The sequence below is a fragment of the Emys orbicularis genome, chromosome 1 (assembly GCF_028017835.1).
Source record: "Emys orbicularis isolate rEmyOrb1 chromosome 1, rEmyOrb1.hap1, whole genome shotgun sequence".
In the NCBI taxonomy this organism is placed as follows: Eukaryota; Metazoa; Chordata; order Testudines; family Emydidae; genus Emys; species Emys orbicularis.
Genome location: NC_088683.1, coordinates 241,648,477 through 241,673,850, shown reverse-complemented (window position 1 = coordinate 241,673,850; position 25,374 = coordinate 241,648,477). Strand labels below are relative to the sequence as shown.

The following is a 25,374-nucleotide window of genomic DNA, read 5'->3' as shown; positions in this document are numbered from 1 at the left end:
AAAAAGCTACAGGAGAATAGGAGTGGTATTAAATATAACTATAGGGAATTGTGCAACCTGCTTGGGACAAGCTGTTTTACCCTCTGTGGAGATGCATCATAATACATCCTCAGTCTCAGCCTGTATTCTTGCTCACGACCAAAGCAGGAGCTCCTCTAAATCAGTTGTCTCATGCCAGCTTCTGCAGTGGAATGTAGTTACCACTAGCTCTAGCTGTCATTTCCTTTCCCACCCCGTTCAGTGAAGAAGCTTCCATGAGTCACAGCAACAGAGTTCCATTTCAATGTCTGGCCCTCTTCAGTGGCCTTCAATTCATCAGCCCTTCAAAGCTTTATATTTGCTCAGAAATAGCTTTTGCCTACCTAATGCTTCAGATGTTATATTTTTAAATTTATTTTCCCAGCTATCTCCAGCAATTGGCATAGCCTGTGTCAGTCAGGGCATCAAGGCTGGCAGCTTCTGCTCTGTTAGAGGGGCTAGGTTTTTTCCCCCTAGCTTTCTGCTCATATGCTTGAGAACACTTGCAACTCATGGATTTGTATATTGTGTGTATGGAGAGGAGGTAGCACAGCAGTTTCAAAAAGTGCTCTAATGCTGCACTATGCCTCTCATAGACAGACATAATTGATGCATTCTTGATCCCTTATGGTTTCCAGTACTAGTTGCTTCAGAGGAAATTCCATGAAATGCTATCCATGGACAATTATAAAATAACCTTTTTTTCCTCCATTTGTGCTGGGAAAGAAGCTTGCAATCTTCTCCTTAGTATCTGAACCTCATCCCAGTCATTCATAACTCTCAGCTCAGAATTGGATTATTGTAGTGCATTCACCACTGGGGCCAGATTTTCATTTTGAAAAAAGTTTGACATCTGGGGATCCTGAGCTATTGAAAATCTGGCCCTAAACAGGACTATATCTGAAGACCTCTCAGTAACTTCAGTCAGTACAAGATAAGACTTCCTGCTTTAAGTGGTTACCCAGAGCATATCATACATGCCCAGCAGTCAAAAAGAGGCTTCAGTCTTATTTGTGGGTGATGTTTACAAGTGAAAACGATAAAACCTTAGCATTACAGTACTTTTTTGGATCTTGGCTCTCTTAGACTGTGTCTCCCCCTCATGGGCGAACCATGGCAGAGGCAATGAGCTGAGATGCTCAAACGAACAGTTCCTTTGTGTTAAATGTCAGGTGATGGCGGAGGCAGGGAGCTACCAGTGAATAGTCCTCTTCTCTGCAATTGGTATCTCCTCTCCAAATATACCTTTTACTCCACCAAAGCCTATATTTAATTTAACTATTCCTCATGTGATGCTTTTTGTGCTTCACATAAAGTGTTTTAAGTTTTTTGCCTGTCTGGGTTAGGTCCCATTTTCTGGCTATTTTGACTTTCTGCGTGCCCATTGGAAACAGGCCAGTTTATCTGCAGACCCTAAATGGAAGAGATTCTCTTTGCAAGATGGATAAGCTTCAGCCTTTGTAATCCACTTTTATGCTGAATTCCTAAGATGGTATGGATGCATCTTGCATACCTTTCTAAGGTGGGGTGAGTTCCCGCCGAATCATTCTGGCAATATGTCTCATGTGCACGCCCACTCCTATGAAGTAGTTTTTCCATGAGCTGGGTGTTTAAAAGGTCCCATAGCATTTTTCAGGAGTGGAGTAAAGGAAAGTGGGTAGTGAGAAGATCCTCTCCTCTCTCTGCCTCTCACCCCTGTGGAGACTTGGAATACCTGCCTTGGCTGTGCAAGAGTCCAGCCACAAACCCAGTGCATTCATTATGATGGTTATCTTCAGAGAGCAACTACAATTAAGAGTTTTTTTCTTCCACCCCTTCAGATTGCCTATTTTTGTCTGTTTCAAATGTCTTCTGTTCTAAGGCTACGTCTGCACTAGGAGCTGGGGGGGTGATTTCCAGCTTGCATAGACATACTCGTGCTAGCTCTCATCAAGCTAGCATGCTAAAAATAGTAGCCTAGCTGCGATAGCATGGCAGCAGGGAGTGGTGCGCCAAGTACATACTCCCAGGGTCCAGGGCAGCTAGCCTATGCCACTCCTTGCCACTGTCTGTGCTACCGCGGCTACACTACTATAGTAGAACTTCAGAGTTACAAACACCGGAGTTGTCTCTCGCTCCCCCAGTCCCTGCTCACAGCACTGCTCTGTCCAGGATGCTGGCAGTTCTCTCAGCCCTCCAGAGACACAGTCCTTCCTCCCAGGGCTCCCAGCAGAGAACTGCCCTCCTCTGCCCTGCAGCTCCCTTTTGATATGGGCCTGCTTGGCCCTGATGGGCTGCTCCCTTCAGCCCTTCTCTGATTGGCTGCCGCTGGCACAACTTCCCTAGGTTGACTTTAAACCCTTTTCTGCCAGTGATGGGTTGTCTGCCCCTCACGGGGAAGAATGCATTTACTCCATGGAAGACTGTCTGACCTTACTGAGATTGTCTGCAGATAGGGCCCTTATAATAATCCCATATCCCTTCTCTTCTAAAGGAGTGTTTTGGGGGGAAGCACTTTTGCTTCCTGCCCATGGTACTGAGAAACTCCCTCTATTTTAGCTGCATGTGGGGCAACATTGATCAGGATCAGAATGGCGTATTTCAGAGTGAGAAAGGTCTCTCCTCATTCTGCTGCTAATTTCTGGCTTTTTTTGTGTGTGTGTGTGTGTGTGTTGATAGGTGAAGACGACTTTAACTTAGAAGATGCATTAGGCCCCGGTAAGTAATATGTTCTTGCAAAAATCCCTTCTTGTGCGATTTTTCTATATATAGTGTTTAGCATTAATGTTAAAACATAATTTAAACGCTTAGGACCAGATTCTGACATCCATACTGAACATGCGTAACACCTTTCTCCATGAGTAGCTGTATTAACTTCTCTGGCACAATTTAAGGTATAAGGTGCTAGTTAGTATGACTAAGAGTGTACCAGAACCTGGACCACATAGAAGTAGAGCAACCTGTCTGGTGGCAATACTTCAATGTTTAAGGGCAAATCATACAACTGTAGAAGACTTGAAAAATTATTGGTCTAATACTTTCACTTATTTTAAAAGGAAGTCTGTTTAAACTTGTTCTCTAAGTATCTTTGTGCAATGTATTCATCAGCAACGTTTCAATTTGTATTAACGTCTATGTCCTTGACATACCAGAGCCTACAAAGACGCCTGGTTCAGCTACCAAAAAGCCGGAGTTGGGTGAGTAGTGATTAAGTTGGCACATAATGCATCTTACGGTAAATGCTTTATTGTGATTTTAGATGTGTACTTACTGACAAAGAATCATGGTTACACATTGCTGTAAATCTGAGATAAATCACGGGGACAGGTGAGCAAAGCCCGCAGGTAAGTGGGGAACATGGAGACCTGGGAGATGGGTCGGAAACGAGAGGGAGTGTGGGCTATATTGGCAGAGAGAAAGGAGGGTCAGGACAAAACTGGGAGGAAAGATCAAACCAGTATCTTAAATGCCTATATACAAATGCGAGAAGTATGGGTAATAAGCAGGAAGAACTGGAAGTGCTAATAAATAAATACAACTATGACATTGTTGGCATCACTGAAACTTGGTGGGATAATACACATGATTGGAATGTTGGTGTGGATGGATACAGCTTGCTCAGGAAGGATAGACAGGGGGAAAAGGGAGGAGGTGTTGCCTTATATATTAAAAATGTACACACTTGGACTGAGGTAGAGATGGACATAGGAGATGGAAGTGTTGAGAGTCTCTGGGTTAGGCTAAAAGGGGTAAAAAACAAGGGTGATGTCATGCTAGGAGTCTACTACAGGCCACCTAACCAGGTGGAAGAGGTGGATGAGGCTTTTTTTAAACAACTAACAAAATCATCCAAAGCCCAAGATTTGGTGGTGATGGGGGACTTCAGCTATCCGGATATATGTTGGGAAAATAACACAGCGGGGCACAGACTATCCAACAAATTCTTGGACTGCATTGCAGACAACTTTTTATTTCAGAAGGTTGAAAAAGCTACTAGGGGGGAAGCTGTTCTAGACTTGATTTTAACAAATAGGGAGGAACTCGTTGAGAATTTGAAAGTAGAAGGCAGCTTGGGTGAAAGTGATCATGAAATCATAGAGTTTGCAATTCTAAGGAAGGGTAGAAGGGAGAACAGCAAAATAGAGACAATGGATTTCAGGAAGGTGGATTTTGGTAAGCTCAGAGAGCTGATAGGTAAGGTCCCATGGGAATCAAGACTGAGGGGAAAAACAACTGAGGAGAGTTGGCAGTTTTTCAAAGGGACACTATTAAGGGCCCAAAAGCAAGCTATTCCGCTGGTTAGGAAAGATAGAAAATGTGGCAAAAGACCACCTTGGCTTAACCACGAGATCTTGCATGATCTAAAAAATAAAAAGGAGTCATACAAAAAATGGAAACGAGGACAGATTACAAAGGATGAATATAGGCAAACAACACAGGAATGCAGGGGCAAGATTAGAAAGGCAAAGGCACAAAATGAGCTCAAACTAGCTACGGGAATAAAGGGGAACAAGAAGACTTTTTATCAATACATTAGAAGCAAGAGGAAGACCAAAGACAGGGTAGGCCCACTGCTTAGTGAAGAGGGAGAAACAGTAACAGGAAACTTGGAAATGGCAGAGATGCTTAATGACTTCTTTGTTTCGGTCTTCACCGAGAAGTCTGAAGGAATGCCTAACATAGTGAATGCTAATGGGAAGGGGGTAGGTTTAGCAGATAAAATAAAAAAAGAACAAGTTAAAAATCACTTAGAAAAGTTAGATGCCTGCAAGTCACCAGGGCCTGATGAAATGCATCCTAGAATACTCAAGGAGCTAATAGAGGAGGTATCTGAGCCTCTAGCTATTATCTTTGGAAAATCATGGGAGACGGGAGAGATTCCAGAAGACTGGAAAAGGGCAAATATAGTGCCCATCTATAAAAAGGGAAATAAAAACAACCCAGGAAACTACAGACCAGTTAGTTTAACTTCTGTGCCAGGGAAGATAATGGAGCAAGTAATTAAGGAAATCATCTGCAAACACTTGGAAGGTGGTAAGGTGATAGGGAACAGCCAGCATGGATTTGTAAAGAACAAATCATGTCAAACCAATCTGATAGCTTTCTTTGATAGGATAACGAGTCTTGTGGATAAGGGAGAAGCTGTGGATGTGGTATACCTAGACTTTAGTAAGGCATTTGATACGGTCTCGCATGATATTCTTATCGACAAACTAGGCAAATACAATTTAGATGGGGCTACTATAAGGTGGGTGCATAACTGGCTGGATAACCGTACTCAGAGAGTTGTTATTAATGGTTCCCAATCCTGCTGGAAAGGCATAACGAGTGGGGTTCCGCAGGGGTCTGTTTTGGGACCGGCTCTGTTCAATATCTTCATTAACGACTTAGATATTGGCATAGAAAGTACGCTTATTAAGTTTGCGGATGATACCAAACTGGGAGGGATTGCAACTGCTTTGGAGGACAGGGTCATAATTCAAAATGATCTGGACAAATTGGAGAAATGGTCTGAGTTAAACAGGATGAAGTTTAACAAAGACAAATGCAAAGTGCTCCACTTAGGAAGAAAAAATCAGTTTCACACATACAGAATGGGAAGAGACTGTCTAGGAAGGAGTACGGCAGAAAGGGATCTAGGGGTTATAGTGGACCACAAGCTAAATATGAGTCAACAGTGTGATGCTGTTGCAAAAAAAGCAAACATGATTCTGGGATGTATTAACAGGTGTGTTGTGAGCAAGACACGAGAAGTCATTCTTCCGCTCTACTCTGCTCTGGTTAGGCCTCAGCTGGAGTATTGTGTCCAGTTCTGGGCACCGCATTTCAAGAAAGATGTGGAGAAATTGGAAAGGGTCCAGAGAAGAGCAACAAGAATGATTAAAGGTCTTGAGAACATGACCTATGAAGGAAGGCTGAAAGAATTGGGTTTGTTTAGTTTGGAAAAGAGAAGACTGAGAGGGGACATGATAGCAGTTTTCAGGTATCTAAAAGGGTGTCATAAGGAGGAGGGAGAAAACTTGTTCACCTTAGCCTCTGAGGATAGAACAAGAAGCAATGGGCTTAAACTGCAGCAAGGGAGGTCTAGGTTGGACATTAGGAAAAAGTTCCTAACTGTCAGGATGGTTAAACACTGGAATAAATTGCCTAGGGAGGTTGTGGAATCTCCATCTCTGGAGATATTTAAGAGTAGGTTAGATAAATGTCTATCAGGGATGGTCTAGACAGTATTTGGTCCTGCCATGCGGGCAGGGGACTGGACTCGATGACCTCTCGAGGTCCCTTCCAGTCCTAGAATCTATGAATCTATGAATCCCAATGTGTCTATTTTTTTTTTTTTAAGTGCACATTTCAGGCCTCTTTGGGGACAAGCTGAGGATCAAATAATAGAACCAAGCTGTCTTTAATAATACAGTGACTCCTCACTTAACGTCGTCCCGGTTAACATTGTTTTGTTGTTACGTCACTGATCTATTAAAGAACATGCTCGTTTAAAGTTGCGCAATGCTCCCTTATAATGTTTGGCAGCCGCCTGCTTTGTCCACTGCTTGCAGGAAGAGCAGCCCATTGGAGCTAGCTGGTGGGGGCTTGGAACCAGGATGGACCGGAAACCCCCCCATCAGCTTCCCTAAGTTCCCTGTGTGGCAGCCGCCCAGCAGACGATCAGTTGCCGGGCAGTTCAGGTGTCCCACCCCCCACTTCCATGTGCTGCTCCCGCCCTCTGTCTTGGAGCTGCTCCCAGGATCCTCTTGCTTGCTGTGCAGGGAGTGGGGGGGCAAAGAGGGGGGCTAATGTCAGGGAGTCCCCCTCCCCCCGCTCCTGTACCCCATCTCCACAAAGCAGGGGCGGGGGACACCACAGGGCTCAGGACAGAGGGAACTGCTGTCTCAACTTGCTGATCTACTTAAAAAGGCAGTGTACTTAGAATGGTGTCAACGTACTTAAAGGTGCAATGCGTGTCTCACTCACTCACTCTCTCTCTCTCTCTCTCTCACACACACACACACACACACACACACACACACACACACACACACACACACACACACACACACACACAGTGTGTGTCTCTGTCTGTCTCTCTCTCTCACACACACATGCACCCCCCAGCACTTTGGAAAGTAGAGGGAGTGGTGCGCTCTAGTGGGATAGCGTGGGTTCATCATCATGTTCCGTTTCCACAGGCAATGTTTGCAGGCATTGCCATGCGTCTATTGTGTCTCCTCCCTCCATTTGTGCTGCCTTGTAGAGTGTGAGGCTACATTAACAACAATGTGTTAACCCTTGAGGGCTCAGCCGAGTGCTAGTTCATCATTTAGCAGTAAGGTATTCCCTGGGAAATATCCCACCCTCTTCCACCCTCTGACTCCACCACCTCAACCAAGCTTCACAATCATCATTGCTGTGTACAGTATTAAATTGTTTGTTTAAAACTTACACTGTGTGTGCGTGTGTGTGTGAGTGTATAAATATATATATGAAAAAATTTTCTCTGAAACCTAACCCCCCCATTTACATTAATTCTTATGGGGAAATTGGTTTCGCTTAACATCGTTTCGCTTAAAAGTAGCATTTTTCAGGAACATAATTACACGTTAAGCGAGGAGTTACTGTAATAATGATTTTTTTAGGCTTTAGGCAGTGGCATGGCAAAACTGAGTTGTTGGCTGGCAAATCTTTTGGTGATGTCATACATACCTCAGTCTGCAGGGAACACATTTGTCTCTGACATTTGCTGAACCACCACATTGAAATGGTATTTTACTATATCTCAGGGTTAAATTTCGGCTTAACTAGCATGGTGGAATAAGAGCATAAGGACACCCTAGCACCTTTTTGCTGGCTACATGCATTGCAGATAGTAGGGAAAGCAGGCTACACAAAGCTACTACTTCCCCCTAACAAAGGTGGGTGAGAGGGGCAGAATATAGGCTTCACCCTCTCAACCTGCTTGGTGGCATAGCTGTGCTGGGGATATATGCTGCACAAATACAGTGCAGTTACTGCCTCCCTGGAGTCAAGGGGGAAACCAGGAGGAGGGATACTGAGACTGAGTCACAATCTCCCTCTTTTGCTTCTTTGGGGGCAGTGCAACAACACGCTGTCCCTTGCTCAGGACTAGATGTTAGTCATGATCTAGTCCATAATCAGGAAAACAATAATTAGAGCCTTCAGAATGTGCATTTAGATTTATCAGTGAATTAAAAAAAACTCCATTAAAAGAAGTCTCTTAAAAACAAATGCACATGCAGCCTCGTTGGGGTTTTGTACTAGCTAGCAAAATGGGATGAGCAGGATGGTCACAGCCCTAAGATTTGCTCGCAACCCATGAATTAGACTATAACAATGCATAATAAATATGTAGCTCTTGTATATCACTTGTCATCAGTAGACCTCAAAAGTGCCTTGCGAAGGACATCTGTGTCATTATCCCCATTCTACAGATGGGGAAGCTGAGAGCTTGCCAAGCACTTTGAGGTCTACTCATGAAAAATGCTATATAAGAGCTGGGTATTATTATTCTGAGTTGTTAGAGCCTAGTACATGGGTTGCGGGCAAACCTTGTGGCTGTGACCACCCTGTTCATCCCATTTTGCTAAATGGAAGGGGGATCCTCAGAGGTAAGTAGGGAATCCTACTAAGTAGAACCATGGAATGTTAACCTGTATATTTTGTATACTGAAGCCTTCATAATTAGAGTGTCCTGCAGTGGGCCCTGGGGGTTGCCTGGGCAGAGCTCATTGCAAGATCAGGTCTAAAAGATATCCAAGGAACAACTTCATGGCTTTTTAAAATAGGGGTGATGATGGCATTAGATTGAGGTGAGTTAGAGCTTGTAGGACTACTGGAAGAAGTGAATATCAAGAAGGATTTGATTAAAGTGAGGTCAGTGCCATGCACAAAAATTGATGTAGTAGAATTTGGTATTGAGGATCCATGAGTTTCTGCTGTTGAGTTAGAGGCCTCGTTTGATGCATTAATGGCTTTGGGTTTTTTTGTTTTTCCAAATGTCTTTTGATTAGTTGGCTTTGGGGATGTTTCATCACCTTATTTTCACTAGATAGCACTAATTGACTAATATACCATTCCTAGAAGTGGTTGTAATTTGAAAATATTACCTTTCTAATCACTCCCTAGAAAGAAGGGGTGGGGGGATAATATGCTCTTTATGCCAGGAAGTGGGAGTCTGTTGTCAGAAAGGAAGCCTTTCCCTTTCCTCTGGGATAATCTCTTTGCAAAGTCTATAATGTATTTCAGCTAAGTCACATGAGCAAACTGCAATATCCTTGCCACACTCTCACTAGTGAAGTGGAACATAGTTTGGCAGGTAGTGTCTGTTAACTCTTTAAATTGCTGAACAACACCCGTAAAAGCTGGTATCACACTAGCATTGTTGTGCTTCAGCATTACTGGCAACTGTTGGGAAGGGGGAAGCTTGTCTGTGGGAACTAACAAAGGGCACAGAATTCCAGAACTGTAACAATGTTTGTTTCTTTAGTTCATTTAGTCATAGAAGAGGCATGGTGTTATACAAGGCCATGAATGCCTCTGTTAGAAGGATCTTGGTCAATTATATGCAAGTATTGAAATCTGTAAAGTTATTGCCTGGTTAGGATGCAGGCTCTTTATGTGAAAAGTTGCTCAGGTTATACATCATGGTTTTCTAGGACATTGGATACACTTGTGACTTTAAATCTTTAATTATCACTACATCAAAATGCTCAACCTTACTGTTCAAATTTCATGACATTTTAGGGCATTGGAGTGGCAAAGTAAATCACCATATTTATTTGTTTCCTTTTTTCTTTTACTGTTTCTTGTAAATGAAAAAAAAAAGTCTTCATTTTTATAGAATTGCCAGTCAGAACAGATGAACTGGTGGCCTTTATTAGTTAATTGCATGTTTGTAGAATCAACTGTGTGTGTAAGTTGTATGCATAGTACACGCTTCCATGTGCATTTATTGCTGTGTGTATATATAAATAAAATGAGATGAGGTTGTCTTGGGGTCTTGCTAATTTTAAATGTTCATAACTAGAATGAACTCAAAATGAACCGATTTTCTTCTTCACATGGATTGATTTTTTTTTTGAGACTGAGACCTACAAAGCTGCCAGTCTGAAATAAATTCAGTTCCATAGTCTTAAAGTTGATGCATACTTGATGCTAGCTACCTAGTTTTAAAAATTCCACGTTAGTGCCCAGGCCTGCTCCCCATTCTATTCAATAGGAGTTTTGCTATTGACTTCAGTGGGAGCAGGAGCAGGCCCTAAACTTCAGACACACAAATCGAAATGAGGTGTGATAGTTGGAAATAGAAGGGTTCTCAAGAGATTCTTATTTACAATCTTGAACACAGTGGATGAAGTCAGCTGCCATAATATTAGTAAACATAAGTTATGGAGGGGCTTTTGGGGGGTGAGGGGAGGAAGACAGAGAAACATGGGAAAGGTGGGTATAGATTATTCAGCTTGTTTTTGCACTTTACTCATTTGCAATTTTAACTCTTTTCCCCCCTAACAATATTTGTCAATAGATGACCACCCAAAACCTCAGCCTGGAAGCAAGGACAATACTGGTGGTAAGAATTTTGTAAATGTTTTAAATAGCATTTGTCAGCCATCATACTCAGACCATTCTATTGACTTTTCTTTTCAAATGAACCATTCATCTTTAAATGATTTGGTACATCAAGGCATTTACTTCTGACTATGCGAATAATGAACTTGATTAACTTAGACGTGATGAAAGAACAGTTGAGAACTAAGAGAAAATGCTTGATGCTTGATTTTGCAAACAAATCATGCCAGGTAATAGATGGCAGAGAGTCAGTTTCCTTTGTTTTCATTTTTAAAAAAGAGAAAAGGTGTGCATAGGTCAATATTTGCATTTGAGTGCCTAAAGCAAGGCACCTAAATAAGTGATCTGATTTATCCTCTCCCCAACTTGACAAGATGAGCTCCCACAGATTTCATTCAAGTCAATGGGAACTGCAAGGTCCTAATTGGTAGAAAGGTTGTTTTTATAGGGTTACCATTCGTCCGGATTCCCCCGGACATGTCCGGCTTTTTGAGCTAAAAATAGCGTCCGGGTGGAATTTGTAAATGTCCGGACTTCCCCCCCCCCCCCATGCAGAGCGCGCACGGCTAACAGGGCAGCCGGCCGGATGGTGCCACTTACATGGGGCTCCAACAGCCAGAGAGAGCCCCTCCTCCTCTCCCCTGCAGCAGAGATCACTCCCTCCCTCCCTGCATTCGCAGATCGCCTCCGGCAGTCTGGAGCTCCTCCCCCGCTCCCCAGAGTGCCGGGACGAATGGCTCAGGCAGTTCCTGAGCAAGCTCACAGAGACATTAGGCGAAGGCCAACAACAAGGGGGCCAGGGGGTCGGAGAAGGGACAGGGAGGTTCTGGAGGGGGCAGTCAAGAGACGGGGGGGGTCGGGAGTTCGGGGGGGGCTTTCTGGGGGGGGGGGTGGATAAGGTTTTGGGCAGTCAGGGTACAGGTAGGGGGTAGGGTGCTGGGGGGCATTTGGGGGGTCTTAGGAGGGGGCAGTTAGGGGACAAGGAACAGAGAGGCTTAGGTAGGGGGTGGGGTTCTGGAGGGCAGTTAGGAGCAGGGGTCCCAGGAGGGGGCAGTCAGGGGACAAGGAGCAGGGGGGGGTGTTTGGGAGTTCTGGGGGGGGGCTGTCAGGTGGCAGGGGTGGGGAGAGGGATCGGAGCAGTCAGGGGACAGGGAGCAGAGGGGTTTAGATGGGTCGGGAGTTCTGGGGGGGGCTGTCAGGGGGTGGAGAGTGGTTGGATGGGGCGTGGGAGTCCCAGGGGTCTGTCTGGGGGTGGGGGGGTGGATAAGGGTTGGGGCAGTCAGGGTACAGGTAGGGGGTAGAGTCCTAGGGGGCCAGTTAGGATGGGGGGAGGGTCTCAGGAGGGGGCAGTCAGGGGACAAGAGGCAGGGAGGCTTAGATAGGGGGTGGAGTCCTGGGGGGCAGTTAGGGGCAGGGGTCCCAGGAGGGGGCAGTCAGGGGACAAGGAGCGGGGGGAGGGTTGGGGGTTCTGAGGGGGGGAAGTGGGAGGGGCAGGGGCGGGGCTAGGGCAGGATGGGGCGGGGCTAGGGCGGGGCTCCTCCCGTCCTCTTTTTTGCTTGCTGAAATATGGTAACCCTAGTTTTTAGTATCTCGTATGCACATTTTGAAACTACTTTGTGTTAACCTGGAGTCTGCTCTACTTTGTGTTAATATGGAATCTGCTCTATGGAAATCACAAATAAACTAGCTGAATTTTTAATAGACCTTTGTGGGTGAGAGACAAACCAGTGGTGGAGAGTAGTTATGGCATTGCACTAAGTTTGTTCTTAAGAGTCTGCCTTAAACCTTGGATTTTGTCATGTATGAAGTAAAACAGTTTTCAGCATGTCATGGATAAATGTATGACACACGTGTTCCAATAGTTACTTTTCAGATGGCTCAAGTTTCCTATCAGCTTATAGAAGCTAAAAAGGGGTTAAGAGATCAAGGATGAACATGTCATGGTAGTTTAAAGGAAGAGTCAATATCAGGTATAAACACTTAAAAAGGAAGGATAACCATTTTATTTACTCTTACAGGCAGCTTTAAGGATGAAGACTTAGTTGATGGTAAACTTCCACCAGAAAAAAGGGGTAAGATAATGTCCAACACTTCACAGTAAAACCCACTGCTATCTAGTTTTTGCCTAAGACTTGTGTGTCACAAGCTGGTTAAAATGAGTTAGGAATGCTAGATTTTGTCCTGGTCTCTTTGAGGCACGGGCATTGATATCTTCCAATTTAACCATTATGTACTTTGTTCATTCAGAAAAATTGATGATCCAAGAGAATGGAATTGATTCAGGAATCCTAAACAATAGGTTTAAAACTACAATGATGTGAAAGTGGTACTTGTTTCAGCATTCACAGTGGGTAAAATTTCCAAATGCACCTCAGCATCATGTCTAGTGACTTAGGAGCTTATGTCCTATTGACTTTCAGTGAGATTTAGGTTACTAAAAGCCTAAGTCCCTTCTGAAAATAGGACTTAGGTGCTTTTGGGAAAAAAATCCCCCAGCCATTCTGTTGAGAAGCTCTAGTGCCTTACTTTGGGACAGAGACTTGAAATTTGGCATAGGAATATCCCTGGTGCCAGGAATGTGCATCTTGCTGTTCCCATGGGGAAAAAGCCCACTGGTATTTGGCCAAGTTATAAACCTTTGAAAAATCTGTTTGCAAACACTCAGTTAAATTTTCTTGAGAATCCCGTCTGCACAGAACATGCACCAGCCAAGGTCTTCAGCGGGTGAGCAGGACTTTCCCTGTGATTACTGCTCCCAATTGCTGCATGTTGCTGTGTATTGTGAAACACTCTTTAATTACGTGATCACAGACCATTTGCCAGGTATCAGAACGGAGAACAGGGAGACTCTCTCCTATCCTCTCTGTGCTGGCACCAGGCAACAAGGATGACGAAGCCACCTGACTTGAACAGAGGGGACAAGAGCTGGAGTGGGGGTGGGAAAGAATAGATTGGGACAACAAGCTATGGAGACTAGGAACTTGAGGGTAGGAGGAGAAGTCAGGTGTGGGGAAGAGACAGGACTAGGACATGTTAGAGAGGGTGGGGCAGAAGGGTCTGTGCCCACTAGAGCACATACCGTCAGCACCTGAGATTCCTCAGTGTTAGCATTCCCAGCTGTCAGAAGGTATCTGTGAAATGCACTGACAAAGAGTGTCTCCTCACCATCTGATGATTCATCCAGAGAGAGGATGGCAACTTACTACTGCTACCAATACTCCATTAGCTCAAATGGCAGAGGTCCGTGTGGTGGATTTAAAGGTTCCAGCCTCTGTGGCGTCACCTGATGGAATTCACATTTCAGCTTGCTTTTCAAATGCCTAGGAAATTATACACACAGCCATGTTAAAAGAATATTAAGGTTGCAAAGTCAACCATTTAAAAGTTAAGAAATACCAGAACTAAGGTTGCCTGTGCACTGTGATAGACTTCAATTGCACGATCACATAGGATCCCTGCATCATTCAGTGCAGAGGACAGGTGGCATTCTGGGAATGAATCAGAGTTCCTAATGAGTAAGGCTGTTACTTATAGCACCCCTGCCTCACTTGTTGCAGAAGTTGGAAGGTGTGTAGTTAATGAAGCAGGGGACTGCAAGAACGGAAAGAAAAGTCCCCTATGGTTAAGGCAGTTGAATGCTGCAAAGGAGAAATGGATTCTATTGCTGCCTCTGCCACAGAGTTAAACCACACTTTTCACAGGTGGCCACTAATTGTATTCATTTCTTAGATTCCCAGCTTGAGACCCCGGGGCCTGATTTGGAGAGGTGCTGAGCACTTACAGCTGCAACTGAAGTCAGTGGGAGCTGTGGAGCTTTGAGCACAGAAAGTGCTATATAATGCTAAATACTCTGGCACTCAAAATTAGTATCCTTAATCTCTGAGCCTCAGTTTCCCATCTGTACAATGAAGATGCTAATGCTACCTTACCACACAGAGCTGTTGTGAAACTAAGTTAATGTTTGTAAAACACTTAGATAATTTGGTGATAATCACCATAGAAAACCCCATGAGGAAATCTAATAATTTTGTATTTAAAGCAGAGTTTTAATGGTGTGCAGTAAATTAGGCCTTGAGACTCTCTATTGAACCATGAGAATAAGATAAAATATTGAATTAGCTACTCATTCTGTGGGAACCATCCATCCTATGCATTTGGTACAGGGTCCTATAGAAAAAAATGGTCTGTGATCATGTAATTAAAGAGTGTATCACAATAAATACACCCAATGGGACTGAATTAAGTTTGCACAGGCAACCCTAGGTCTGGCATTTCCTATTTTTGAATGCTTGACTTTGCAACCTGAGTATTCTTTTAACATATTTTGTGTAATTTCTTTATTATTTAAACTTGAAGTCTGTTTCCATTGTATTGACTTCGTTAATGTAGCATCCGGAGATAGTGGGTCATTTTGCATGATGCATTGACATAGAGCGCGGATTCTCATTGTGATAAGACTGTTCTCTAAAAAGATTCTTCTAGTAATGAAATTATTTGTTCTTACAGGAGAAGGTGATACCAATCCCAAGAGTGAAGGAGATGCGGCAGGTAAATGCATGGATTTTCATATATCTATTGTATCTGTACATCATCTTTAAAAAGTTAAACATCTAACATTAGGCATTCCTTTTATTGCCTGCAGGTTTAGAATTTTAATAGTGCCAATAAGCACTGATGGTGCTTTTCAGCTTCAAAATATTATACAAAATCTAGCATTTTTATTTCAAACAGCTTTGTTCCTGTCACCTTTTTTTAAATACTTCACTTCTGATGGGTCAAAAACTGTGAGTTATTAGAGTAGAAAATGTGAACCTTGCACACAGCATTTCACAAGGTTTAGATCCAGACTTCATAGTGCCCACTCATTTTTGTATGAATATACTTCATACCATGCCAATCACCATAATGGAATGCACTCATGCTGCTTAATAATATGTACTACTTGAAAAATTAACTATTCTAAATCTATGCTTGACTCTTCAAAATCCATGAAAAGAAGGCAGAATCAATGTCTAAGATTACTTCAAATGTTAGTGCTGTTTCGAAACATTCAGAGTTTGTATATCTTTTGAGAAAGAATCCAAGTCTGTCCTCATTTATATCTAGAAAAAAAATGTCTTGTTTATAGCCTCTCAAGGAGTGATACCTGGAATTATAAGTGCTGTGGCTGTAGCAGTTGTTGGAGCAGTATCTAGCTTCATTGCTTACCAGAAGAAGAAACTCTGTTTCAAAGCAAGTGGTAAGATTTGAATTAGTTTTTTTTCCTTTGTGATCTGTTGAGGCTCTCAATTAGAAAGATTATATGGAATTTAGTAATGAATATAAAACATATCAGCCAGTCTTAGTGGCCCAATGCATTAGCAGTCATCATGAAGGAATAATATATTTTAAGTGAGGCTTAAAACTAAGCTGTTTGAGAGATGCTTTGGCAAAAAAAATAGATTAAAAAAAAAAAGATATAGGAGGGTACTCCCCCCCCCCCCCCCAATCCCATAGCTCAGAAAAAGCTGGACTGAGGACTCTCAAATGTTTCCAAAAAAATCTCTACTTGCCAAAGAGCAAGTATGAGAGAGTTTAAGCAACACTATTGGGGGGGAAATAAAAAATTAGAGGAAATGGGGAGTGGGAAGTGGAATGTTTACAGTGGAAACTGCCTTGCAACTTTAACAATAGAGTCACTATCTTGGCTCTGTAATGTCACTAGTTGGCCCAGGCTAACCCACACTTTGTGAATTATGAAGACTAAGTACACAGTTGTTTCCCACACATTAGGCTTCTAATAAAAGCACAGGAGAGTTTATTCCTTTTTGAGATGTTCATCTTCCCACCATTGGTTTCTATCCCTCTCTTCTCCCCCACTGTCTTCCTAAACCAAGGATATGAAGGCCAGGACCACTACGTGAAATGTCACACAGCACAAAACTTTCCCCCAAATAACTTGCAAGGGCAATAACATGGTTACTGGATGCAACTTAATGCTTCATTTGCTCTTGGTGGCATTCTGCTTTCTTTTAGTTGTCTAGGCCAGGGATCGGCAACCTTTGGCCCGCAGCCCATCAGGGAAATCCGCTGGCGGGCCGGAACGGTTTGTTTACCTGCAGCATCCACCCGACCTCAGCTCAGGTTCAGCCGACCTCAGCTCCCACTGGCCGTGGTTCACCGTTCCAGGCCAATGGGGGCTGCGGGAAGGGGTGGCCAGCACATTCCTTGGCCCGCGCCACTTCCCACAGCCCCCATTAGCCTGGAACGGTGAACCGCGGCCAGTGGGAGCTGCGATCGGCCGAACCTGCGGACGCTGCAGGTAAACAAACCGTCCTGGCCTGCCAGCGGCTTTCCCTGATGGGCTGCGTGCCAAAGGTTGCCGATCCCTGGTCTAGGCTATTGTAGGAGCTCTGAATTATGTACCCTATGCTTTCAGTGGCCACCATCTAGAGAAGCTTCTCCAGAGGATGATCACTTTGCCACCTAGTCAGTGTAAGGAGGCTATACCCATCCATCCGTGGTTTCACAGGCCTTACCTTTTTAAGTTGCTTTGCTACAGAGCATTCCCAGCCTCTCTCATGTTTGCTCTTGTATCTGTCATTACCGGTCTTAGGGAAATGCAGGTAATACAAATGCCTGATGTCTTACAATGTTTGTGTTTGAATCTCAGGAGATCAAGAGAATGTTAATATGGAAAGTCAGCAAGGAGCACATGCAGAGCCACCTGGTAAGAAAAGGATCTGGAGGGAAGAGCAGAATTTTTGGCAGGAATCTCTGTGGACTTGCGTCACAGAAATTAATCTCCTAGAGAGACTTATCACTTGCACTATACATTCTTGTAGCCAAGTGTTTATAACTCCAAGAGAAACTAATTTTGGACCGAAACAAGTTTCAAATTGAGTTTCATTTATATTAGATGGTAAAAATGTGGAACTAAAGCAAATTAATAACACTTTTTTTTGTATTTTTTCTTTATGGTGAAATATTAAAATGTGTAAGGAAGTAGTGGGAATGTAAATGGGTATAATTGTGAACCAAAAGAACACAAAGCTGCTACTTTAAATCAATTATTTGAAAAATGATATGGAATGGTAGCTGGCTGGTGTGTTTAGTGGGATGTGTTGGGAGTCTGACTGGAGCCATAGCTGTGCTGTGTGACACTAGACCAATAAGCTCTGCCAGAGTTGGCATTAATAAAAGGTTAACGGTATTTGAACAAAGATGCAGTTACATAAAAGCAAGCTGGAGGCAGGGAAAATTAAACTGACTAGCATACTGTTGTGCACCACAAAGAATCTTTTATAAAAGAGAAGCATAAAATAGCAAACTTTTTTTTTTTGTCTGATCATGACTGCTAGGAGTTTTTTCAATTAGCTCCAACTCCGTAGTGCAATGCAGACATGGCTGTTTAAAATGATTGGCTAGGGAAATTGATGATGTATTGCCAGAGTAGGAAACCTGGCTCTAGGAAGCCCTAGACAAATTTGGATACGGGAATTGTTGAACTGTTATAGGTGACAGCCAGAAAACAAACTTGGCTTGTGTCAGTTTCACCCCTTCTGACTGGCTAATGAAGGGATGAATGGGAGTACTCAGCAAGGCACTGACGTTTTGGAGAGGCTTCTGCATGTACGATATGTTTAACAAAATAAAGTTGAGCCTCTCACAAGAGTGTAGGTTATGAGTAACTATATGTCCTCCTGTGTGCTTAGTTTAAAACCAGCGTCAGAGCAGAACTAGGCCTTTTCTACCTTTTAAAGCTGAGCAAAGAGGTACCTGCCTTATTACTCCAATGCAGTCAGTTTGTCCCCACAGACTTGTTAGCTGGTTCAAGATCTCTTGTATAAACTTTTCTGTAATACATTATCAATTATTTTATAAAACTATAAAGCAAGTACCTTTCTCTCCAACTGCTTCCCGAAGTCGAGAGCGCAGATAGTTCTGAATATTCACCTCAAACCTGAGATATTCAGACAAATAGTTTAAATACAGATATTAATTCTAGTCCTTTTAAAATTAATCTGGTTATATTAGCTCAAGAGAAGAGCAGATTTAAAATGTCTAGATATTCATTAGATTTTAGTTTAACACTGTATCCTATCCCTTTGCCCGTAGTGAAATATACCTTTATAAGGTCCTGGATTAGGTTACCATTGTAATATAGATAAATATAATACTGTAAGAGCTCTGCAAAATTCAGCTTCATATATGAGTTATAGACAGAGTAGGTTGAAAGTTTAAACTTAGTTTAGGATTCCTGGACTTAGTTGTGATTTACCACAATTGTTATAAAATTAGTGATTTTTTTAGGGGTTTAATAAAACCCCCAAAACCAAAATTTTTTGTATACATTGAAATCTGACCATTTTCTCCTAGATGCATATGCAAGCATGTTACATTCCAGTCTGAGTTTACTATAACTGCATATTGTATATACTATAACTGCATATTGCATAGATGAGGCTAAACTTCCCATGACCCAAAATCACTCTTGTAGACACAATTTGTGCCTGCAAAAGTATCCCTTTTTTGTTGCATCCACAGTGAATTGAAGGGGCAGTTCTTAGAAGTTGTATTTCTGAATACTTGACTGCAGATGTAAATTAGGTAGCCATATATGTCACTAAAATGTATGTCTTCAAGTTACTCATGGGTGCAAAAACATGCAGCCACCAATTTTTTGGAAGCAGAATTCTGCTTACAGACAGATCGGGCCTCAGCCCACCCCACACTATCAAATGCCCATTTATTTGCTAAGATTAGAGTGTTCACACTTTTAAAAGAAGCGCTGTTCTAAAAGTCGGATTCTCATATATTGATAGAGAATTGTACTAAGCTTGATTTGGTTATTTTGTTTGTATATTTGTTTCTTTTTCTTTTTTCCTTTTTTCAGTTCAGCGAACACTTCTGCAGAAATAATCCAGGGAAACTCAAGGTGAAGAAAAGATGAGCAAAACTGGATAGAAAACCTGCATATCTGCCTGAAAAAAACACAATGTAAACAGCAGGGGCTTGAGTTTCAAAATTGCATGAAAAAAAAATGTAGTCCTGTTGAAATATCCTCGGAAAGGATGGGAGGGATGTTTTCAAATACCTGAGCGTTTTTCTGTGGTTAGCCCTGTGAAGCGCAGTGTTGCCCACTGACAATTGGCCTTAAAATAGTGATGTTCTGAAACAACTTGTGCCTTTTAATTCTCAACTCTGCTGTTGTGGCAAGAACTATCGCTGGTGTATATCTGAACTGACTACTATTCTGGCTAGCCCCTTTTCCTTACCCCTTAAAAAAAAAATCAGTAGATCTGTTAATGTACCATTACTTAGACACAGCTCTAACATTGTACCATTGTATGGGTACATCTACACCACCCACAACAGGGAGCCTCCCACTCTGGGCTGACAGACTTGGGCTAGCAAGGCTCACGCTAGTGCTCTTAAAAATAGCAGTGGAGGCTGTGCTTTGAAGTTGCAGCCCAGGCTAGTACTCGGGCTCTGAAGCTTAGAGAGGTGGGTGGGCTCCAAAGCAGGAGCTCCAGCCCATGCTGCGACGTCTACCCAGCTATTTTTAGTGCAATAGCGCAAGTCCCAGGAGCCCAACTCTGTTAACCTGAATTGAGAGGCTTGCTGCTGTGTGCTGCATATACTTACCCTAAATTGGGTAATCGTACTAGTGAAGACACCCGTACAGTTCACTTGAAAGTGAAGTTTAAAAAAAAAACAATTCTAGTAAATGTTACATTTTGTGGGCACCTGAATGCAAACTGTTAGCTTAAAAAAGTAGCCATGTCATCTGAAATATTGACCAAATGAGTGTGTGTGTGTGTGTGTGTGTTTGACAATGGTGTTGTCTGTGCAGCTGCATGGGTCAGCTTAGCAGGAAGGAGGTACTTATATCTGTCCTCTAAGGAAAAAAAAGTGTTTCTTTTTATCGTTTTTCTTCACTATGTCTGTCTGGTACAGATCCAGAAAGCCCCAATGTGCTTCAGTGTCTCAAAGTTGCTTTTTATACCGATTAACTAAAATAGAGTTGATCAAAAAAGGAAAAGCCTGACTTACAAATCAGAACCCTACATTGGCTGCTTTTCATTTGGCTGGGTGTGTCTTTCTGGTGTTCGTGAGAATTCAAACAGCTGCCAAGAATTAATTTGTATGCAGTTTGGGACTGACAGACATTTCCATGACTGCTCACCTGAAAGTTTTAACAGAAGGTCATTATATATACTTTCAGTTTTGAAAGGTTTGTCATCCAGTCAGAAAGCAGAAACAATACAACTAACTTATGTGGTAACTCTGCAACGTGGATAATCAAGAGCACTCTAAACTAGGGTGACCAGATAGCAACTGTGAAAAAATGGGACAGGGGGTGGGAGGTAATAGGCGCCTATATAAGAAAAAGTCCCAAAAAATGGGACTGTCCCTTTAAAAATGGGACAGTCATCAACTTTGTCATCAACTTCCTAAAATAAACATGTACATAGTCTCTTTAAAATGAGTTCTTATTAGATACATTAATATTTGAATGCACAGAGATTTGCAGGTTTTGGCAGGAAAAAAGTCTGCGCTAGTCCAAATGATAACCTTATGTAAAAAGGTTCATTTGTTTACTATATGAATTACTGTAATTCTCCAGATTCTCACCTATGCACTTACCAGATGCACTTTTAAATAAAATTGTCACATAGTGTTTTGTAAAATTGCACAAAAACTGAAGTTATATTACAAACAAAATCTCCTTGGTACAGCTGGTCAAACTATTCATTGTAACCAGTATTAGTTACAAATCTAAGCCCCAGTCCTTCAATTGACAGCATATAAGCAGACTGCTGTGCTTGAATGGAGCACCACTGACTTTCCTGGGGCTCCATACAAGTACAGCAGCCCCTGTGTGCTATTAGCTGCAGGACTGAGGCTTTTTTCTGCTGTCAGTCCTTCATGAACCCAACAGAGGTCCTCGAATGTGTTTGTTATTCCCAAGCATTTGCTGAATCGTGTGGAGAGTAATTTTTAGGAACTCAGTTCAGAGTAGGGTGACCAGATGTCCAGCTTTAAATGGATTTTTTTTTAATTATGAAAATCATTGGTAAACCAGTTTGCCCCATTACTCTATTTTTTTCCTGGATTAAAATGTTAAAACATGCAAGTGTGTTATTGATGGAAAAGTTACTATATTGTAGGTGAGATCCTTTGACTGTAATTATTAAACTAATGAAATGCCTTGCTTACCTTCACCAACAAATGTATTTCATATGTATCATTGTCAAGTGTCAAGCACACTGAAACATGCCAATAGCTGTTTTGGGGTTCTTTAAACAAGCTTTCAATTAATTAGGATTGTGGATCCTTCTTTAGATTTCTCAAACCTCTTAAGAATTAGTCATTGAAACCTCAGACTATTAACATTGTGCCTTTTTTTAATAAACATTTGTAAAGTTACTTTGGTTAAGTATCTTAGAATGGACTCCCATTTATTTCTTTGAGCTGAAAACAATGTTAACTCTACTTCTGTGTTTGGATGGTCTAGAAAAAAAGAAGTTGGAGGCAAGATGGGAGTGGTCTACAAACTTGTTAGTTTACCTTTTGTCCTAAAGAGTTTAGATTTATTTTGAAAACATCTAAACGTACTAGAATACATGTGTGTAATTTTAAGTAAACAGTGAAAAAAAGTACTAGCCTGTTTTTACTGTCTAGTGTGCAATGTATTGGAGAACAGACTGCAGGATTTGATTTGTGGTTTCCTTTTTTGATACAACGGCTGATTCATATGCACTCAAATTTCGGTAGGTTTGTTTATATTATAGAGCAATTATTAAAACGTCCAACATGGAATGACATTGTTTCTGTGTTTCCAGTTAGGCAAACAAAGACAAGTGGATTATATCAGTTTCGCCTATACAAGTTGAAGATGTTCTCCATCCTAATGCCATTGCAGCTCCTCCTAGCAATAGTTACTGCAATGATACCTGTACCACTTTTAATCCCAGCCTCTGAGTGAGGAGTTCATTGAAACTGAAATGAGTGAAAACAACATGGGAGGGGTTCCAAATAATATTGTTTTAACAATAGTAAACTTACTGAATACCTCAGCTTTGGAGGCTGCAAACTGATATGTGAAATTCAAGCACAGAGAAGACTATTCCATCACAATTTCAGCTGCATCATATAGCACTATTTGAGTGGAAAGTCTGTGACTGTCTTAAAGCTGATTTTTTATTTTTGTGCGCCCTGCTCCATCCCACACACTTCTGTGTGCTTGTTTGGTTTGTGGCTTTACGGACTAGAAGTATGGGATAGGGAAGAAATGTGGCACATTGCATATTTGTGATACTACTGGAATATCTCAGTGTCACTATTGACAGCCAAAGAGGAAAGGCAAAAAAAACCCCAAACCCTTAAAGGCTTGAAAACTCCCTGATGCCATTCTGTAATGTGTGAGCAAGGAGCTGATGTCATGATAGAGGTCCCTGTCAGCCACAAGGTGACTGTGGGAACAAGTGTTCCTACATGGCCCCCATAAAGCTGTTAGGTCAAAATTTTCAAACTTGAGTGGCTGAAGGAAGGCACCTAAATATAGTCACTTGGTTTTGCAAATTTTAGCCATAATGCTTAAGTTTCCCACTATCAAACTATTTCTGCAGGCAAAGCTTTTAACATCAAAAAGAGTAAAACTATCATTAAACACCACCCGCCTGTCCTTCAGAATGCTTCACACATGACCATTTGTTTCCCAGCTTAATGGCTTGTCTCATTCCCTACTTTAAATCCCTACCTAATTTCTATATTGGGTTTTAATCAGTCTGGGACCTGAGGATGGAGTACCAGTCTTCAGCTCCCTCAAGCATCTCCTCTCCTAGCCAAAGCAATTGCCAGTTTAACCTTGCAAGAGATCTTCAATACTGCAACAAAAGTTTAATTATCATTAAACTATCCAGAGATGAAAAAACTTTTGGGATGCAAGAAACTATATGATCTATCTCTCTGACCTCCCCCAAGTATTCACCCTCTTACTGTTTCACTCTGACTAACCTTCTGGCTGCATTATTTCATGTTATCTTAATATGCCCAATCCTTCTCTTACATGAAGATATTATCCCTAAATCTCTCTTGCTTTACTAGCATGAGTTTGTGATCAGTTATCACCAGCCTATTGTAATATCAAACAGGAAAGCCCAGTTGGCCCATCTAGTCAAAGAAACACTTTAGGATAATAATTTAACAGGGTTTTCACACACTGGCATTGATGCCTAGTGCTTTTATCCCATTAGCATCCACGAGAGCTGAACAGCATGACAATTTGAAGGGCACGGAAACTTTTGGAAAATAGTATTTTTGACCCATGACTACTTTTTTTTTTTTTTACCCATAACTCCCACTATTGGCTATTTTAAAAACTATGCCTCGTTTAAATGTTTCTGAACATCGCTTTTAATGTAAAACTTTAAGATATAACATGGGTCAGTGCAACCACTTTGAACTGAATTACATTTTATTTTTTAAAGTCAGTTTTCATCCCTGCTGTCAAATCCCTTAGGCAGCTGCCTAGGTGCTAACTAAACTCTGTATGCCAGGGGAGAGACATCAAGATGGAAAAAAAGGAGAGCAACAATAGGAAGGAGGTAAGTAACGGAACGAAATTTAGAGGAAAGGAAAGATAGCTGTGAAGGAAGGAGAAAATAATGCTGGTGACAATATTACAGAAGGAAGTTGATGAAAAGACAAACAGGAAAAGGAGGAAAAGAGAATTTGAGTTTGAAAATGCATGCCAAGTTCAGCCCTTAGCATTTGAAAAAATACTTTGAGATCTACTGATGGAAAATGTTTATAAGAGCTGTGTATTGTTGCACTATTGTAAAAAGGCTAATAGGGCCAAGCAACATTACTTATTAAGTATAACTTCTTAAAGAAGGATGTTATTTTTTTAATGCATTACAGACAATGTAGAAAGAAAAACTATTATGGGGGACTTCAGTTTGGGAGACATGCTGGAGGACTCATGTAGCCAGTAGTAAAATATCAGACTCTGTTTCTTGTTTAGTTTTTTTTTGTTTCTTTAAAAAAATATATAATTGTCTAACACAAAAGGCATTGCACCACGATGATGTATCTCCGTTGCACCTCTTTATGATGGAGAAAGATTAGTGACAGAAACGGAAATTGGTAGGTTGCCTAGGGACCAATTATCATGACCTGATTACATTCAATATGGGCAAATAGAGCACAGTCCAATGTATATACTTGGTGCTTCAAAAGGGCTAACTTCCCAAATCTGAGGGATTCAGTTGATAAAGAATAGGAATATAATTAATGCCAGTGCACAGTTTTATGAAAAATAGATCTTGTCACGCAAACCTGACTTCATTCTTTAAGACTGTAAGTTTGGTTGATAAAGGTAATTGCGTGGATGTAATATACTTAAACCTTTATAAGGTGTTTGACTTAGTATCCAAAGACCATTCTGATTTAAAAAATAAGAAATTATACATATCAATAAAGCACATGCTAAATGGATTAAGAACTGGTTAACTAATCTCAAAAAGTAGTCAATGAGGAAACAACAGTGAATGAGGATATAGAGGGATTCCACAGGGAGTGGTATTAGGCCTGATGCTATTCAAAATGATCTGGAAGTAAATATAAAATCGCTGCTGATAAATTTTGTGGAGGACACAAAGACTGGCAGAGTGGTAAATGATGAGAGGGCAGTCATACAGAATGATTAGCATTTCTTGGTAAATTGGGCCCATTCAAACAAATTGGGTTTTTTATACAGCCAAATATTTATACAGCTAGAAACAAGGAAGGTAGGCCATGCTTACAGAA

The 25,374-nt window shown here is 41.7% G+C and overlaps 1 protein-coding gene across 1 annotated transcript in view; it reads left to right on the top strand.

Moving 5' to 3' along the window:
- LOC135875845 (CD99 antigen-like) overlaps positions 1–22,005 on the top strand; it is a 36,534-nt gene extending 14,529 nt beyond the window's left edge. Inside the window, exons 2-9 of the mRNA XM_065400901.1 lie at positions 2,677–2,715; positions 3,150–3,194; positions 10,535–10,579; positions 12,597–12,650; positions 15,085–15,126; positions 15,707–15,817; positions 17,231–17,287; positions 19,454–22,005. Of these exons, the coding sequence (XP_065256973.1) occupies positions 2,677–2,715; positions 3,150–3,194; positions 10,535–10,579; positions 12,597–12,650; positions 15,085–15,126; positions 15,707–15,817; positions 17,231–17,287; positions 19,454–19,479 (419 nt within the window). The 3' untranslated portion in view covers positions 19,480–22,005. The remainder of the gene's footprint in view (positions 1–2,676; positions 2,716–3,149; positions 3,195–10,534; positions 10,580–12,596; positions 12,651–15,084; positions 15,127–15,706; positions 15,818–17,230; positions 17,288–19,453) is intronic.
- Positions 22,006–25,374: the final 3,369 nt, after the last annotated feature.